Source organism: Tyto alba, unplaced genomic scaffold (assembly GCF_018691265.1).
Source record: "Tyto alba isolate M040663 unplaced genomic scaffold, T.alba_DEE_v4.0 Super-Scaffold_2, whole genome shotgun sequence".
In the NCBI taxonomy this organism is placed as follows: Eukaryota; Metazoa; Chordata; class Aves; order Strigiformes; family Tytonidae; genus Tyto; species Tyto alba.
The window spans coordinates 4,422,997-4,442,226 of record NW_024881282.1 but is presented as its reverse complement, the minus strand read 5'-3'; the positions used below and the strand labels follow the sequence as shown (position 1 = coordinate 4,442,226).

The following is a 19,230-nucleotide window of genomic DNA, read 5'->3' as shown; positions in this document are numbered from 1 at the left end:
ATTGGCAACTGACTCATTAAATGACAGTATTGGATAAGCCAGACTCCCAGTAACTCTATGAGAGAAGACTGATTTGCAGGGGATTTTGGGTTGTTAGGTTTTTTTAGTTATGCCTTTGTTTTGGTGGATGCTCCCCTGGTTGTTTCATAGTTGTTTTTCTCTGTCAACAGAAAATCAATTAAAAATCAAAGAAGAAAAAGAGGAGGTGGAGGAACAGTCAACAGAATTGGAAAACCTTCCTCTTCCTGTGGTCAAAGAAGACGAAAATATGTTGAAAAATGAGAAAGTAGAAGAAAAAGAAATTATAAAATTGCCAGTAATAGTAAAATTAGAGAAACCTTTGGAATATAGTGAGGAAAGGCAAACTGTCAAAGAAGAAAGTGACTCCTTTAAAGAAAATGTCAAGCCTGTTAAAGTAGAGGTGAAGGAAAACAAAATAGAACCAAGAGACTTGAAAGAAGTAAAAAGTTGTACAGACAAAATAGCAGTTCATGAGCCGGAGAGGTTGGAATTTTGTGTTAATGTTAAAACTCCCCAAGAAATTGTGGACAAATCTGTGGAAGAAAGTGAGAAACTCAAAAATGACCAGCAGGCAAAAATACCACTTAAAAAGCGAGAGATCAAGCTGACGGATGACTATGACAGTCCGATAAAGGGGCCCCTATGTAAATGTGTTACTCCAACAAAGGATGTCTTGAAGGAAGAAGGGAAACCAGAAGAAGAAGCTTTTAAGAGAGTCCCTACAATTACTGCTTTATGTCCTGATGGGAAAGTGCTAGTAAATGGAGAGGTTAGCTGTGAAAAAATAACCCCAAGTGTCATACAAAACAATAAGTCGGAACACTCTGCTAGCACAAAGGAAGACAGCAGCTCACTAAAAGAGAGAAATGGAAAAAGTGGGGAAAAGTTATCAGACTCTGTAAAGGTATCAGACTCTGTTAGTAAAATTATAAAAGCTTGTGAGATTGAGAAAAATGCAATAACTGTGGTGAAAGAAATAGGGACTGTGGTCTCTGAGGTTTCTAATCAGAAAGTGCCTTTAAAGGAGGAATCTAGTCCTGTGGAAAAGGAGTCCCTTGACAGCACAGCTACTGAAATGGTAGTGGAAGAGTCTTCAAACTCTGAAGACTGTGCCAAAATGACTGAAGAGAATCTAGCCACGAAAACAAAAAAAGACAGACTACAGCCACCCAAAGAATGTTTAGAGAAGCTGGAGAAGTCCACAGATGCATCTGCTCCTTCAGAATTGCCCAAGGTTGCGCTGTCCGATGAAGAGACTTTGCAAAATAAAGGTGAGTCTGAGGAGAAACCTAATTCTCCAAAAGCTGCTGAGATACCCCCTGCATCTACTTCTACTGTTACTTTAGAGAAACCTGTTTTGGAAAAGGAGGGCTCTGATAGTAAAATGGCTCTACATGAGGAGGGTAAAGTAGAAGAAAAACTCAGCCCTGAAAAACAAGAGGAAGAGCCTGAAACTGCCAAGACAGAGCCAGATAGATTAGATGATGCCCATGCTTCTAATCTGGAGGACTCCTCAGAGAGTAAAAAGGAATCTCCATTACCTAAAAGCAAATTTAAATATAAGCTAGTTTCTGAAGAAGAAAGCTGTGCAACAGATAATAAAGAAATAACTTCTGAAAGACAGAAAGAAGGAATTAAATTAACAATCAGGATCTCTAGTCGGAAGCGAAAGACAGAAACACCGCCAGAAGAGGTCAGCATTGGTCGCACATTAAGGCGCTCTCCAAGAATATCCAAGCCTACTCCAAAAGTTGTGGAGACTCGGGATCAGAAACCTGACAAAAAACGACCTGAAGAGGAGGAGGAGAAACCTGCAGCAGCACAGAAACCAGAACGAAAAGAAGATGCAAAAAAACAAGAGAAGGAGTCAAATTCTAAGGTTAACAAGGTAATACAGTTTTATTACTAGGGAATACCTGCAGTCTTATCTATAAGGAAAATATACACTTACGTAGGAGTATTGAGGATTGCATTCCTTTGGTCAACTTTTGTAAGAAACTAGCTTTGCAATCCCGTTAGTAGACTCAACCAATTTAAAAACACCCTCTTAAGAAAGTGCTAATATCTGTTGACTTATCAGTTTATAAAATCTGTCACTTAACCTAAACTAAGTAGACCAAGTCAACTGGAGTGAATTCTTCTAAACATTGAAAAGTATCAGACCCGGGTCAGTCTGGCTGAGTGGAGACTTCTGTCTCCTGTGGATTTACTGGATGGATACTTGTTGGTGTCTGGTTGGTCAGGATGATCGTGAGCCAAAAAGGAACCAACAAATGATGAAGAATAAAAATACTATAACTTCTGTTTCTAGGTGAAGCTGAAGTTATTGTTGTGGTGAGTTCATGATACAATTTAGCTTTTCTCGTTCATGGGATATACATGTTGCTTTGGATTGGGGTATTCTTTTTCATTATAAACGTTTGCTTATGCAGCACAGACCTTGAAAGTATGTCAGGTGAATACAACACAAAAAGTTAAACATATGTATGTATAGTGGGTTTCTAAGTCTATGTAATTATAAACACCTTTCACTAATTTATCTTCTGTTTTTTCTGGATATGGAAACCAAAAGAGAAACAAGGAATACAGGGTCTGTATTTTTAAGTGCACTCTTTTTCTATCAACTTGAAATGCTATTTTTCCACTGCTACACATTTTCTTACTGATTTTGTAGTTTTACCAAGACATTCATGCATTTAGCAAGTTTTTTTCGTGCACTATTATGTTGAATAACCTTCCAAAAAAGAGCAACCAATTGATTTTTTTTCTGTGAATTATAACGTCTGTACTGAAAAATTGTCATATACATAAATAAATTTAAATGTTTTCATTTAAAATTTTTCATTTAAAGATTGCAATTAAAAAATAAAATAAATGAAAGAAATAGTGATTGTAAGTTCTACAAGTAGTTTTAATTTTGAAGTACTGTTGCTATAGGCATTTTAACTTGATCTCTTTAAATCTCTATCTTTCAAGTAAAGAAGCTTGCTTTTCTAGCAAGATTTTAAAATAAATATGGTAGAGGAAGAAGGTTGAAACAACTAAGCTTCTGTCATTTCATCAAGATGAAAAACACCTGAATCTTTAGTAGGCTATTTTATATTTGTTTTCTTTTCAAGAAGGGTCTTTAAAAGTTATATTTAAAATTATGAAGACATATGATAAAGTCTAAACTTAAACTAATACTATAATGGATTTCAAGTACGTCTGCCACTAAAGTTTAGTGAACAGTAAAATCTGTGAAGACGTAGAAATTAATGTTAGGAACATGAGACAGAATTTTACCAATATGACATGTACTGCTGTGGTAAGAGTCCATCCTGCAGGAGAAATAGAATAATTTGTACATTTTAGTTTATTCAGCTCATTCAGGTGAATGACTAGTTATAGTCAAAATTGAAAAAATATTTTTGAGTTGAAAAAGCTAGAAAAGTTATTTTCCTTTTTCAGTGTCTGTGGGGGCTGGGGGCGTGAGAAGAGTTGTGGGAGAATGGTGTCTGTGAGAAACAAGTCAGTTAATGGGAGTAAAAGTTTCTTGTGTTTGGTATGTTGCTTTAATAAAAAATATCCTAGTTGCAGACAGTAGTTTTAACTAATTCAACATAATACTCCGAATTGTAATAAAAATCTGGTTTTCATTCAAAATATGACAGCAAATATGATAGAAAGGGGTAGATACCCCTTTGATTAGCAAAAAAGAAGCATGAACTGGATCAGTTTTCACTTAAGAATAATGGAAAAGTATAAATGTATAAGAAGACCTAGATATAAGTTATGCGCTTAAAAGGTGCAGTGATTTTTTTTCAGAAAAGTATACCCATCCTAGTGGAAAGCACCAGAAATTCTTAAGTTGATACACTTGTCTGAGTGCAAATGTGTTTCCTAAAGTGAAATAAAAGACATCAATTGTACAGGGGGGCAGGGCGTGGGAAGGTTCTCTTTGGATTGAGGACAGCTATGATCAGAAAGTTAGAAAGTTTAAAAGTAGTATTTATCATGTTCACAAGCAAATTTACCTTGTCAAAATAAAAGAAAGGGGCTCAGTGACAAATTTGTCTTCTGACTTTTAAATCTTATTTGAAAGTTTCTTTCTGCAGGTAGATATGATTTTTTCTGCCTTTATTATCCTGTTGTGTTTTAAGGCTCTTTGAAAGACAATTCATTGAAATGCTCTGTTGCATATTTACTGCAGTTGTTCTGATTGAAATGAAACACTTCACCGTAGAGGCAAATATTTTTTAAGATCTGGGAAGAAACTGTGAGCTTCCTTTGTGTTTTCTCTTTGGTATGCCTCACAGAGAAGCAAAGTTCGGTGGACAGGTACGCGAACACGTGGCAGGTGGAAATACTCAAGTAATGAAGAAAGTGAGGGCTCAGAGAGTGAAAAAAACTCTGATGACGAGGAAGAAGAAGAAGAAGAGGAGGAAGAAGAAGCTGCACCAGCTGATGATGATGAGCCGTGCAAGAAGTGTGGCCTTCCCAATCACCCTGAGCTGGTAGGCTTTTGGGGGAAGCTTCTGTTGGCTGTTGTGTCGGATTTGGTGGATTGGCTTTGGTGGTATCTGAAGGCACATCATCCTCTGGGGTGGCTGCACGTAGGAGAATACTCTCTAGGTTTTAGGTGGTACACTCATGGCAGTAGATTAGTTTAATAAGAAGGGAGGAAAGTTATTTCTTCTGTTTACCACCTCTGAAATGTTGTGTTTTATGAGGTATAGCACTATTTAGCCCATTGAGAATTAATCTGGGTGAGGCTCTGAGGTTGTGCCTGCAATCTCAGTGGATACAGAGGAGACAACATTAAAAAAAAATCAAAACAGCAGTGTGACATATGCTTTCCAGTGTCTTGCGACATGGTCACAGCTACACAGTCATCCTCATTGGATAAAACTGTACATCACTTTGAGGACTGGGTACAGCAACATACCACACAGAAGGACCACAGCGAGCTTTTGCTATTTCTAATATTAATGGTTCTTGTTGATCAGTGGTAGATATCATCATGAATTCCTCTGTTTATCTGGGAAGTGATAATGTGCGGTCCTACTGTGAATCCACAAAATAAGCGTACTCTGGTGTGTGAGATATTCTAGCATAGTTGAGACAAAATTTGACCTTTAGGATGTTAAGAGAGAAATACGCCAGTAGATACTCATACAGCTTATGCCAGCTTTGTTCCTCAGTTTTAAGGGGGAGGGATATCTCAAACTTTACCCAGCTAAGTATTAACTCTGATAGTTGCCTAGTTCTCTATAGCCCTAAGAGTCTGCAGGGCTTTGTCTCTATTATATGGGACATAAAATCATCCTGATTGAGGAAACAGCCAGATTTTCTTCATGTTGATTTGAGTGCACAGGGAAAACAGATCACACCACATCTTGTCCAGATGGAGTTTTCCACTTGGTCCAGGATCTGGAAAGCATTTCCACACTATGGGCATACAATCTGTGCAGTCCAGTAGTACTAAGTGCCTGAGAACACATAATAAGGGGAAATCTGGTGTTAAAATGGAAAACTGTGATACATAAACTTCCCCATAAAACCCAACCTGGCCCCAAAAACATCTAGTGATAAGCGATACAGGATTTTGGGGGGTTTGGCACAATCCAAAGTATTTATAAAGCACTTCTGTGTTGGCTGGGGGAAATAGTTCTGGAGCTTGTTACATGTGAACACCAAAAGATACTCCTGATTCATTTTGTTTCCACAGATTTTGTTGTGTGACTCTTGTGACAGTGGGTACCACACCGCCTGCCTTCGCCCTCCTTTGATGATAATCCCTGATGGAGAGTGGTTCTGCCCGCCTTGCCAGCATGTATGGTTCCTCTTCGACTGTTCTCCTTTCCAGCTTTGCTTCTGGTTGTGGAGATTTGTTGGGAATTTAACAAGTTCACTTATTGTTTTTCTGTTAAAAAAATACTGTGATGAATGGTAGGGATGCTAATCTTCCCCATTAGTAAAACTGAGTTTTGTGAGGTGCTTTTCCTTTCCCTTTTTTTTTTTTTTTCTGGTAGTGATGAAGTGTGTTGCTGATGTGTAGGTGGGAATCTCCAACCACGCTGGTGGTCTTCCATAATTTCTTAAATTACCTCTAGACTAACATAGTATTAAAAATATAATGTCTTAATTTTTCCAAAAAGAAACATCATGTTATCATCCTGGAGAGGGAAGCAGTAGGCAGCGAGGGATGGATCAGTGGCCAAAGCAAGCAGTTCTCCTCAGGAGTCTCACAGTACAGTTTGCCTCTGCTGGGAAAGCCAGAGAGTTGTCCTTGTCAAGGAACAGACAAGTGTAAACACTTTTCTGAAGGTTAGAAGCTGCTTCTGCCAAAAAAAAAAAAATAGTGCCTGTGTCTAGTTTCATGTAATGTACATCTAAATTAGCAAGAATTGCAGGGATGGTACTTGAGAGAATAAGCCAGAGTGTGTGTGATGCTGTTCTTGTTAATGGGGAACCATTTATGTACATTTGCAGAATAATCTGCCTGATCCCAAACCCCTCCCTTGCTTTTAGAAAAATTCCTTGCCACAGGGGCTGTTGCCCTGCAAAAAGCTAGCCACGCTGGGCATGACATGATATGGCTGTATTGAGAGCTGATTTTTAGTTGTTTTCTGAGGACTATTTTTAAGTAGTGATCATCCTGAATATGTAAGAATGTTTCCTTACACATCTTGGGATTGCAGCTTGTAGTCAGAGCATCTCGTTGCTCTGTTGCTGTTTAGTCATTTTTAATATGAAAAACGATCTGTAAAAGTGTGAAAATCATCCTTGGAAGTAGCACCACAAGTGCATTAACATGGAATAAGGCCCAATTTGTCCATAAAAAGTCATTTTTATGTCTTCTTGAGTATTAAAAGGTGTTCTAAGATAGGGAACATTTGGTAAGAAAATTATCCTGAAGTGTATCTCTTTTACTGTGGTGTCCACAGACTCATGTTCTCCAAAGATTAAGATAAAGGACAAACAGGCATCACTGTGTGTGTACGCACTCAGCTTTATGTATGTATTATGTACGTCTGTGAAATCCTTGAGTTTCAGTGAGGCAAAGTTGTAAATACCAACAAAAATGTGATACTAATTTAGTAGTATGTTTATTCTAAACATCTTTAATGCTTGCTTAAGGCACATTGCTTCCTACAGTAACTGCCAGTAACTGGGAGGATGCGTCTCTGTAGCAGTTCTTGGTGAAGCACGTGTGTTTTAGGAAGATGGTCTTTGTTGTAAAGCTTTGTTCATCAATGAGGAGCCCCCAGTGTAGCAAGGCACTCACCCTTCTTCCAGACAAATATAGAAATAGTGAATTAAGCATCTGAACTTTAGTTCCACATGAAAATAGTTGGTTATGAAAGAAACTAATATTGTGTTTCATTCCCTTAGAAATTACTCTGTGAGAAATTAGAAGAACAATTACAAGATCTGGATGTTGTCTTAAAAAAGAAGGAGCGTGCAGAACGCAGGTACTACTGTTTGGTTGGTTCACAGCAAGCTGCTATGCAGAGGGGTAGTAATAACTGAACAAGCATGAAAATAATTGGGGACCGGGGAGGAAAGTAGAGATGAGACTGGGAATTGGTAAGGCCAGTTTTGACTTCCCGCTGATTATTGGTGTTGCAGTACTGGGAGAGCTTGCAAGAAGGGAGAAAAAGTTCAATAATTGGAAAAGATAAGCAAATACATTTGTATTAAACTTTGTTTAAGGTTCCTGAACACAAATTTGGCTTTCCTGCACCAGTAGTTCGATGGTTTTCAGCACTGGTTGAGCGGCATGTGTTAGTAATACTGACAGCTGTGTGTAGAGTTCCTGCTGTAAGCAAGGTTAAGTTCTGTTACAAAGGTCATCCAGATTAATGTGGTTTTTGAGTTCTGTTGCTTTAGATTCTGTTAAATTTTGTCGAATTTATGAGATTATGCAATTGCTGTAGCGCAGTGGGTCAGCGAAATTACAACTTCGAATGAAATTTTGTGTCCACCCGTGCCATTTCCAAAGGCTAAGTGCAGCTGGTTTACTGCATTTATGAACAACATCCTTAATACTTGGAACATCCTATCTGCAGTTTTCAGACCTGAAAATGAGGGACATGAAACACAGTCTGCATAATTTATACCTTTTAGGACATATATTGAGTACTTTGCAAAATTTAATAACATCTGTATGCATTATTAAAGTAACTGAGCAGGCTTATATTTGTAGCAGGTACTGTAGTATCACATGGGATGTAGTGATTCAGTGCTGGGAAGAGTGGAGCACAATCTGTGTCTGGTTTTCAGCTTCCTTCAAATCTCCTATTTGTTAATGCTGTTGCAGCAGCAACAATGATAGTGACAGCAGGTACTGACTGCTCCTAACATTGCTACTTCTGCTCAGAGTGGTCTAGATCACACTGTGGTAAAATTATCCATGGCTTGCCAATTTTAGTGAATTTGTAGCTTTGGAAATGAAACTATTAGCTACTTTTATGAGTGAGCTCAGCTTACAGCCTTCCATCTGTGCAGGAGTATGGAACACAAAGGAACTGTGTCAGCTGCTCTGCTTTATGGTGGGAAGACTCAGTACTAGGGAACAATATTTTTTGGACCTACTTTGGTAAATATTCTACTGGCAAACATTATGTGGAATGCAAGCTATTTCCAGTCTGTCTTACTTTCTTGAAATCAGTAGTGTTGCATAAAAATACAATCTTTTCACAGTTACAGGAGAGCATACAATTGATATAATATCACTTTTCAGTGTCTGAAACAGATGTTTAACAACCATTTTGCAATCTGATCCTCATACCAAATGAACCTAATGTTTTCTATTGTATATCATAAGACTTTTTTATTATTATTATTTTTAAATTTTTTTCAGTCTCTTAAAAAGAGAAATGAACTTGGGTTAGAAAGGAGTTCATGATACAGTAGTTGAATAGTGAAATCTTTTAATGGTGGCATATTTTAACAAATTGTAACGTAAAAAGGCTGAAGAATTATAATGCTAGAAGAAATTATAGTCCTTCTTACAGCTTAATGTAAAAGTTAAAGCAGGTTGGTTGTTATGGGCAAAGAAATATTTTAATGTACTGTGATTTTACAGAAACATTACATGTTGTCTGTCTTTTTGGCAAGAAGAAGAAAACCAGCTGTCTTATCATCATGGGCACGCACGCTTTATAGATTCTTTGAACCAGTGTTATTGTTGTGCTTTTTGAACTACTGATAGAGTCATGCTCTTTGTCTTAGTTTGGGCTGAAATAGAGTTAATATTCCTTTTCAGGGACTAGATGAGTGCTGTGTTTTGGATTTAGCTTTGGGTTTGGTATGGGAAAAGTGCTGATAGCACACTGATGTTTTCAGCTGCTACCGAGACTTCAAGGACTCTCCGACTCTCCACGTCCTGCCCGTGCGCAAGGGCACAGGGAGCAGGGAGGGAGCACGGCCACAGCACCTGACCCAAACTGGCCAGTGAAATATTCCATATCATGGAACGTCATGCTCACTATATAAAGGGGTGGTTGGGAAGGAGCTCTCTCTCTCGCTTCCGGGATTGCGATGGTGGGATCTTGGTATCTCGGGGTCGCTGGCTGGGAACGGGCTGGGGATTGGTCAGCGGGTGGTGAGCAATTACAGTGTACATTGCCTGTTTATATATTTCTTTTTGTTTTCCCCCCATCATCGTTATTGTTTTCATTTTATTGCCATTATTAAACTGTTCTTATCTCAGCCTGCGAGTCTCCCTTCACCCCTCTAATCCTCTCCCCCATTCCCAGGTGGGGAGGGGGAAGGGAGGGTGACCAGCTGCGGGGGTTGGTTGCCGATCAGGCCCAAACCACAACACTCTTTTAGTTATTCTCTGGCTTTCACGAATCTGATTGAAATTGATTCACCTGCTCAGCTATATTCTTATGCATCCCCAAAGTGTTATGTCACAGATTTTTTTTTTTTTTTTTATTAATTAAAACTTTAGGTTTCACACTGACTTACAAATAAGTCATACCTTTTTTTTTCTCTTCATAAATTCAAGGTGATATCTGGCTGAATTTCGGGTTTCTCATGTACATGCTAACTTCTATAATCATGTTCTACCACCAGCTAGAGGGAGTGGACATTAAAGCTTTTATAGCTGCCCCTTTTAGATCATGTTAGAGACCCTCAGATGTCTTGATAGAAAACCCCTCTAGGGACTTCTCCCAGGCCAAATCAGATGGAGTACTTCCTTTCATACACACTTTCATGACTTCCCTGTAGCAACTTTTGTAGCTGCTTACGTGAGAGAAAATGTTTTCTGAATTCGTCAAGGAAGAGTTTATAACTACTTAGTGCTTATGTGCACCTACCGTTGGAGACCTGTTGGTTCAAATGTTTAAACTATTGGTTAAAGTGTTGAGCTTCTGTGTGCTACATACTAATAAGGAATACATCTGATACTTCATTTTGCATTTCATTTTAAGACCTTTATCTCAGCAGGATTGGCTTGTTTCATTTGCTGATTTCTTGAGCAGTGTGTACTCAAGCCAGGGAGAAGAAAAGTAGATCTTGAAAGCTGTTTAAAAACAGCTGAGTTTTTCTCATCTCTCTTGTCTCTTGATGTTTTGCATTACAAGAAATGATAAGTGGAGGAAACTATCAGAGAAACTTGCTGAATACTCTAATGCTTACATTTCTAGTTCCTTTCTAATTTTAGCAGTTGTATTCCTTGCCTTAAGATGCTATTCTAAGTCATTTTCAAGAGCATAGAGATTTTGCAGTGTATAACAAAATTCTTCTGCATCCAAGCAATCTCATGGTGCTCAGATGGATGAAGATTTCATCTATCAGTTTGGAGAACTGACGTTAGGAGACAAAAGCAATTACTTCTACACACAGCCCGAATTTTCTATTTAGATATTGTCAAAGTTTATGGCTTTTTTGTCTGTAAAACAACCTAAAATTGTTTTTTACTTTTTGTCAGTAATACTTTAGGAATTCATGTTATTTAGGAACAGAACATTACATTCCTTTAGTAAAGAGTTTTCCAAGAGGTTATCTGGGTAGTGCAGAAGAGCAGTTAGAAGACTTTTAAAATTTACTTACATTCTTTAGAAATTAATGAAAGTATTGGAAACAAAACTTTTACACATACATGCCTTTATTTGCAAAAAAAAACAATGCACATATGAAGTAAATGTATCTAAAATTAATATGCATCTCAGGCATTTGTGTAGAGGACTAGATGACTTGGGTACTTGATGCGTCTTGTTCTGACTCAAACATAATGTAATATGTGCTCATACAATTACTCACTGTAACTTCAGAAGGCTGATTCTGGTTGATGGAAGCTCTTTAGCTCAGAAACCCAGAAGAGGTTAGCAGTGGTTCTTGCATGATTTCATTCCAACTGCAGTGATGTTCCACTGGATCCTGAACATTGGGAGTCTGCTGGCAAGTGCCTAGTTTCTACCTTGCTTCTCCTCAGGATTCTTCTTCAGAGTGTATGGTCTAAAAATACTGTTATTCAAAATAATTTTTAAATCTGTAGAGATGTGGCTTGGTTTTACAGTCCTTGCAGAGTCCAATAAATGCCACCAACTTTCTTTGATATCTTCATTTGTTTAAATTATCCCTTGTTTTCTAGGAAAAGGTTAGTAGGGACCTATGGTGATGGTAGTTTGGTTACCCACCCTGGTCTGTTTTAGTACCTGGCTGTTCTTCCTGACAGACTGCTTTTTTGAAAGCTCAATTCAGTATCCTGAACATCACCCAGTGCTGTTTGTGATGGGCTCGGATATCCAAAACATCTCTAATTGGGACTGACAGGTTCGACAAGACCTATGGGAGACTTGTGTCCCTCAGGAGCCAGAGTTGTGCCCAGGGCAGTTCAGATGATACAGGATTCTAGTATTGAGGCAAGCTAAGTCTAAACTGAATTTTACTTTGATTTAATCTTGTAACGTACTGTGGACAAAGAGGACTGCCTACTTCTCCTTACAAGAGTCTTACCTGTATTTGAGTACTGTTCTCATCTTCAGTCTAGTGTTCTCCAGACCAATCTATCCTATTTTTTCAGCCTTTCTCAACAGCCCAGTAACTCCTACTTTAGCTCTGAACTCTTCAGCTGGATCATATCTTTCTTAACAGTATGTGCGGTGCTCAGATGGCACCAAGTACTGCAGCTAGGTGTGAACAGGGCTGACTATCATGGTAGGTTTCCTTCAGTTGTCCTGTAGGCTGTTCCATCCGTCATAGTAGTTGTTTCCACAGCAGCTTGACTCTGTTGATCTTTATTCGGGCTGTTCTCTGGCAAAGAATTGCTACGCAGGTGGTTATTGGTTCCCTTGTGTTTCTAGAGTTGATTGTTCCTGCCTGGGTGTTAAATCTAGCACTTGTCTGGTTTGGATCACATCCTGCCTTTATGTAATTTTTCCAGCTCTGTGTAATTTCGAATTCCCATTTTGTTTTTCAGCACCTCCAAGGTTGGTGGTAGTTATGGATCTGAGAGCATAATCGTGATCACAACACTATTTCAGTTGTTTTTTTTAATTGCTTTTTGCACCCCAATTCAATAATTTCTATGATGCCTGCAGTTGTTTGTCAGAACTCTTTGGAAATCGCTTACATTATGCATACAGGAAAATGTAATCAGATGAGATTTAGCATGTAATTTCAACTAAAGTAACTGTTTTCAGTCGGAACATCCTCTTGGGATGCTTCTGCCTAGCAATAGTAAGAGCTTCAAATGGTGCAAATTACAACATTATTTTAGATATCTGCAGTCTTTCTGTAAGCTTATTCTCATTTTTTCTCTCCTAAAGAAAAGAGCGACTGGTGTATGTGGGTATCAGTATTGAGAACATCATTCCACCTCAGGTAAGTTACCATGTCTCCGTTGTATTATTGTTTTGTTTTCAAAACTTCTTAGGGAAGAAGTTTCTCAGTGGTGTGTTAGAAGTGCTAGTAGCATCTTGGAAAGAAAAATCAGTCTATATCAGGTCAGAAATAATTCTAGACCCTTCGTTTTAGACTGAGATTTAATTTAGCGGAGAAACCAAGGGAGCTTTATCATGTTTATTTGAGCCAAGTGGTGCCACGCAGAGTCCTCTGTCAGTGAAGGATCACAGAATCACCCCCCTACCCATTACAGCTGGGTTGTGGGTAGAGGGCTCTGCCATTCTGTGGTTTATAATGGTGGGAGGTGGTTTATTTAATTCTGATGGCTACTGTATAGTATAGTTATGTAGGTCCAAGCTGACTGTCATAGCTTTCCGTTAGAAGTGATGGAAACAAATGTTTCTGGCTTATGAGTCAGAGGGAGTATGTGCTATCTATTAGAAGCATAACATTTGCCTCCAACAAATGCATACTGAAGTCACATGTGCTTAAAAACTATAAACATTTAGTGTTTTGTTAACAGATGTTTTTAGATGTTTTTTCTTTACAGAGGAGGAAAACCATTTTTATTCATGTGGAGAACAGCCTCTTCTCACTTCTTAAATATGTTTTAAAGTGATTCTTTTGAAGTCTTAGCCAAATGCCTTTGTCTGAAATTATATCATGTGTTCCCTGCGTGAGAGTTTGTTTGTTTTAAACATAAACTTTCCACTCTGACTGTAATAAAACCAACTTTCTCCCCCCTGCCTCTGGATAACAGAAAAATAATAACATTTTGCAAACTTGCGAAAGAGTCTGTGGCTGGGAGTAAATATTTGAAAAATTCAGCCTGGGGCAGATGATTTTTTTTTTTTTTTAAATTAGTAACCTGGAAACAATATCATAAAATTAACCTGCGTGGAAATTTATTGAAACTGCACCATGGAAAGGTGTCTCTGTGCTCAGTATGTATTGATTCTAGCAACAGTTTGTTCAGCTCCTGCATTTACTAGTCCTGGGAATCTCACCTGAGGCACAATCTCAGTGTTGTAGTATAAACACAATGATACAATAGCCAGAATCCTTAAACTTTGAAATATTGTGAAACTATGTAGCCAGTAAGGGCAGTAGGTACAATTATTCATGTGAACTACTGTAACAAGCCATTATATTAGAAGCCAAAATGTGTTGTGTTGGGCATATGACCTTTCTAGATCATAGGAATTTCTGTCTCGTGTGAGTTCAGTCATAGTGAGTGTGGTGGGAGGGGTGAGATGAAGCTTTTTGACACTTCTGTCTTATGTGAACAGGAGCCAGAAATACCTGAAGGTCAGGAAGAAAAGAAGAAAGATTCCAAAAAGCCAAAATCAAAGCTGCTTGAAAGGAGGTCTACCAGAACCCGAAAGTGCATAAGCTACAGGTCAGTAGCTTGCTTACATAGCTTGTAAAACAAAGAAAAGTCATACGGTCGTTTTCTTTCTCAAGCAACCCACCACTTGTCATGCACACTTTTACATTTAAAAGAGAGGCCCAGCTAAAGTGTCTTTGCTCTTTCCTATGAATACTGGTTATGCTTGATGGTTGTACAAGCATATGAGGTGGTATAGTGAAGGGATGATGCATAAAAAAAATAAAATGTATATGGTACTTTGTTCAGGAATAGTGGAGAAGGTTTTGGTGTTACTGCAGTTTCTGGAGTAAGTTAAAGCAGGTGAATCACACCTCTCCTTTCTGTTGAAAGGGAGACTTATGTTTGTGTTGAAGGCCTTAAATTTCTCTCACCCTTTTAATCCACCCTTACGGGTTCTTTACATGAAAGGGGAATGGATCTTAAAATGCAATTTGGAGATAGTACATCTAAAAATAGTCTGTAACTCTTAAGAGAAATTGTAAGAAAAGTGCAATTAGCAAACTAAAATTCCAAGATATTTAGGCTCTGTGCATTCTGAAAGTAGAACAGGTCACTAAAGTTTCCAATATTCACCGTGATCTTAATATTATCTTTTGTTCTCAATGTATTACCAAGGTGTTTTATAAACTATTTTCTAAAAGTTACCTTGAGATGCTCTGTATCCTTTTCAGTACACCAGGCAAGTAGGCTGCCTTTTGGCATTAGAGAAGAATGTGGTTGCTTGAGAGCTTGTGCTTTTTGCCCCAGCTGCATTAGGAATACTATAAAAAAAAAAAAAAAAAAAATTGTATTACCTTTCTGTTTTCCTGTACTTGCTTTATGTTGTAGACCTTTATCATCAAAAATGAGAACTGCAACTTCCAAAACTTTCCAACAATAGCCACAATTAAACTCATAGTCAGTCTGGTTTTTCTGTTGAGGAGAGGCATGGAATTTGTATAACCACAGTTTTCCAGCCTGCTCAGAAAACTCGGTCTGACCTTGATTAGATGTTGATTTTCAGTAATTTTTAAAATTAACAGCAGAAGCCACACTAATGAAAATACCATTGCTGCTTTGGGAAACCAAGTATTTCTGTAAGAAATATTATGCCACAGGCAAGATTATATAGATTTGCTATTATGTTAATGACAGACCAGGCAGCATCTGAGCAGGAGAAAAAAACCCCTTGCCTGTTGGGTATCTGGCATGACTTCAGCGGGACACATGTTATGCAAAGACAATAATTTTTATTGGAAATAATATTTCATATAATGTTGTTCTGGAAAAATCCATTTTCTGCTACAAAGTGATAGAGTCTTACAGACTCCATCATACACATAACTTTGAACTGGTGAAAACATTACACATGTCAGTGTGTCACTTCAAATTTGTATGTCTGCAGTGAAGTCCTGCTCGTGTCACTGAGAATTGCATACGCCTTCCTTCAGCAGGGGAAAATAAGTGCTAAATGTCTTATTCCACTTACAGACAAATCTGTATTGTGTAACATTATGGTTCTCTAAAGATATGTAATCCCTTTGTTATCACCCAAGTCATCTGTTGAGTCCTCTCATGAGCAGGTTAGCAAAAATCTGTGTTATGAATAAAGCAGCAGCAGAAGAAATTATGTTCCATTACACCGAATGGACAAGCAGCTGTCAGCTGGTGTTTGAGCTCAGGTTATTTGTTAGCGTTGATTTGAAAGCATGAAAGTGATTTCTCACATTTTAAAGAGGTGTGGAGGGAAAATACTGTTTGAGTAATGTGGAACTAATCTTACTGATGGAATAATTCCTGTTACTTCTTGGCTGTGTAAAGCTGCCTTGAATGTGAAATGGAGTTGTTCTTGGGGAACATGAAGAGACCAGAAATCCATCACCTTATTTTTAAAGGAGAAAGTGTTTTATGCTTACTATTGGAATACAGGGTAATGTTAGATCTATTCCTTTCTCATTCTGCTGGAGGTTACTATGGAGGACCAAGATAAAAATAACTGTAATCTTTCTTTCGGGTCTGAGAAACTGAATCTTTAATGAAAGTATGGTCCAATTGTTAGTTGTTTGCATCTAAAAAAAATTTATTTTTTTTACTGAAAAGAAAAACTTTCATCTAAATAAAATGTCTTTCCTATATAGTCAATAAAATTTGTACTTTTGAGTGTTGTATCTCAAGGCATCTATTTGGTGATGCAGGTAACAATCCTTTTTTATGGGCTTGAATTCATAACCAAAGAAACAAACTGAAGTCATCTGTGTAAAAGGGCTGGATCCTTTTTTCTCCATTTGCTGTTCCCTTTAAACGAGTTAGTGTGCAGAGATATATGCAGTTTTATAAAAGCTGCTGCAGGACAAATGTACTCAAATATTTTGCTTTTGTTTTTCCCATTTAGTTATGTAACAATACATTATCGGTTATTTGTATATAATTACAAAGAATTGTGTACAGTATGTTTTATCTGTTCAGCTTAGGATGTTGCAGATCCATGCAGTATAATAACTGAACTTAAAGAGGAGAAAGAAACTATCTGAAATAAGTTTTCAAGGAAAATTTAGACAGGATGAATAATGTGACTTTAATAGGTGCTTTTCAGAAAGTCTGTTTTGCAGATTGGTAGTGTGTATGTCATCTAATAAAAGCTGTGGAAAAAATGACTAATGCTTCATGTGAAATATGCCACTGATACCGTCTTAAAGAACTTTCATTATATATTGTTAAATTCAGTGGTATGTCATGTAAAATAGAAGTGGTTTTCTGTTCACATAAATCAATAGTAAGACAGCCAGGCAATGATAAATAATGTACTAGCAAGTAGAAATAAGAAACACATCTTTTGAAAAATGGCTATCTTATAATCAATCTGGCCCATTATCTTTATTATTTTATTATATATCCAGCCTGTTGTCTGTGGAGTGTGATTTCTTAGAGCAGTTTTAGATTTTGAGGTATGTTTTCGTAATATAATTTAAGTAGGGTTCACTTCAAAGTGGTAAATGAAAGCTGTTACTTTTAGGTTTGATGAATTTGATGAGGCAATTGATGAGGCGATTGAAGACGATATCAAGGAGGCTGATGGAGGAGGTATGTGTCTGATGTTATTTGTTATTCGTTGCAATGATGATAAGATCAAGACCAAATTTATTTTTATATGGGAAGCAACAAATATAATTCTCTCCCTTCAACTTTGTAGTTTACAGCTTTTACTGCGGTATTTTTGGAATCAAACTAAATCATTTCCCTCAGGAATGGCCATCCCAGGTGGCCAAAAGACGCCAAAAAGTATTCGGTCGTGACAGTTAAGTTCAGCTTGTACATGTTTTGATATATGAATGCGAGGAATAAGCATGACAAGAAAACTCTTTGAAATTAATTTTCTAAGTTTTGAATTTGAGATTGGAATGGCAGCTAGTGCTATTGACATTTGTCTTCTGTAAAAACTGGGCTCACAAGTTGGTCTGCAGTTGTACCCCCTAAAGACTGTGTCTACAATGTCATCTTAAAAATGTTAATCCAGATCTATAAGCACTTCTCTGTTGAACGTGAATAAAGTGAAATTATGTTCTTTGTTGCCTGTTAAGGCAACAAGGGCCCAAAACAGTTATCTTCAACCTTAACTTGCCTGGAAAAAACTGCCATGAAATGCTATCCCTGAGCTGTTTGGCTTGTGGCATCGCCACAAAGACACCAGTTTTCAGAAGCTTGGTGGTTGTATACAGAGTACCTGAATATCAGGTGTCTGTGGGTGTGTAGCACAAGACCCATATAATAAACGTAACTAAGTCTCCACAGTAAACCCAGCTTTTCAGGAACTCCACTCCCTGGCCAAACAGAAACTTAAACACTTCATCTCCCACGAAGGATATTCAGCATTATGAAGGAAATGCATTTTCTCATATCTGCCCTACTCAAAAGGCACTAGCACTGATAATAATGTGGGTTGAGGTTGAGTATCAGAATGCGGACACTTATCTGCCAGCTTCTGCATGGACCTCAGTATTTCCAAGTGATCACAGCTGGGACCATGTGTGTCAGGAACAAGACTTCAGACCAAGTCTTGCATGACAATAAAATATTCTGCTTTACAGAAAATAAACCGAAGCTAGAGGCAGGGAAGAAAGATATTTAAAAAGTTAAACAAAAAACAAACTGGCTCTTTTTTCCCCTTTCTGTAACTGAATTCAGGCATTGGCAGAGGCAAAGACATGTCTAATATCACAGGTCACCGTGGAAAAGACATTTCCACTATCCTAGAGGAAGAAAGGAAGGAAAACAAGCGACCGCAAAGGGCTGCTGCAGCACGGCGCAAGAAACGACGGCGACTAAATGACTTGGATAGTGACAGTAATCTGGATGAAGAAGAGAGTGAGGATGAATTCAAGATCAGCGATGGGTAGGTCTGCAATTTAACTTCTGTCACAAGTCACAGACTGCTGCAGGCTGAAACGATGATCAGGAGCATGTGCCCAGAGCTGGAACGGCACTGCACAGTACCAGCAAAAGTCCTCCTGGCCCAGGGGAACGTTGTTGTACTCGAAAAACTGCACTCCAGATCCATGTGCTGAAATCATCCAATCTGTAATTTAACCAAAACATGTTCTGGAAATATTACTGGTATATTTGAGGCTGCACTGTGAGGTGCTATACACCATTATGTTAGTGTAGGAGCCGAATGGGCTCAATTTTCTGACTGATGTGACTGTCAAGCAGAAATCCGTAAGAAAGATGTGGCTAAAATGAGGCTGGTTGTTTCCTTTTCAAAATATGTCCTATTTTGTGGGACTTTTATTGGGCTCGGTTGTCATTTAGAAATTGGAAGAGTAAAATGTCCCCATTTAGAGCATACAGAACCTGACGTATAGGTTCTGAAATTAAATCTTGGTTTTTGAAATCTTGGTTTTTCCTCTCCAGGAGGTAAGAATTTGAAAACAGCCAAATAAGTGGTTTATACTGTAGAAAACAAATAGGTGTCATGTGAGGCTTTAAACGGTAAATGAGCA

The 19,230-nt window shown here is 38.0% G+C and overlaps 1 protein-coding gene across 1 annotated transcript in view; it reads left to right on the top strand.

Moving 5' to 3' along the window:
- The window catches only part of RSF1 (remodeling and spacing factor 1), a 63,935-nt gene that overhangs the window by 33,465 nt on the left and 11,240 nt on the right, over window positions 1–19,230 (top strand). Inside the window, exons 6-13 of the mRNA XM_042792942.1 lie at window positions 171–1,909; window positions 4,320–4,517; window positions 5,732–5,836; window positions 7,399–7,478; window positions 12,789–12,843; window positions 14,154–14,263; window positions 17,247–17,314; window positions 18,416–18,623. Coding sequence (XP_042648876.1) covers window positions 171–1,909; window positions 4,320–4,517; window positions 5,732–5,836; window positions 7,399–7,478; window positions 12,789–12,843; window positions 14,154–14,263; window positions 17,247–17,314; window positions 18,416–18,623 — 2,563 coding nt within the window. The remainder of the gene's footprint in view (window positions 1–170; window positions 1,910–4,319; window positions 4,518–5,731; window positions 5,837–7,398; window positions 7,479–12,788; window positions 12,844–14,153; window positions 14,264–17,246; window positions 17,315–18,415; window positions 18,624–19,230) is intronic.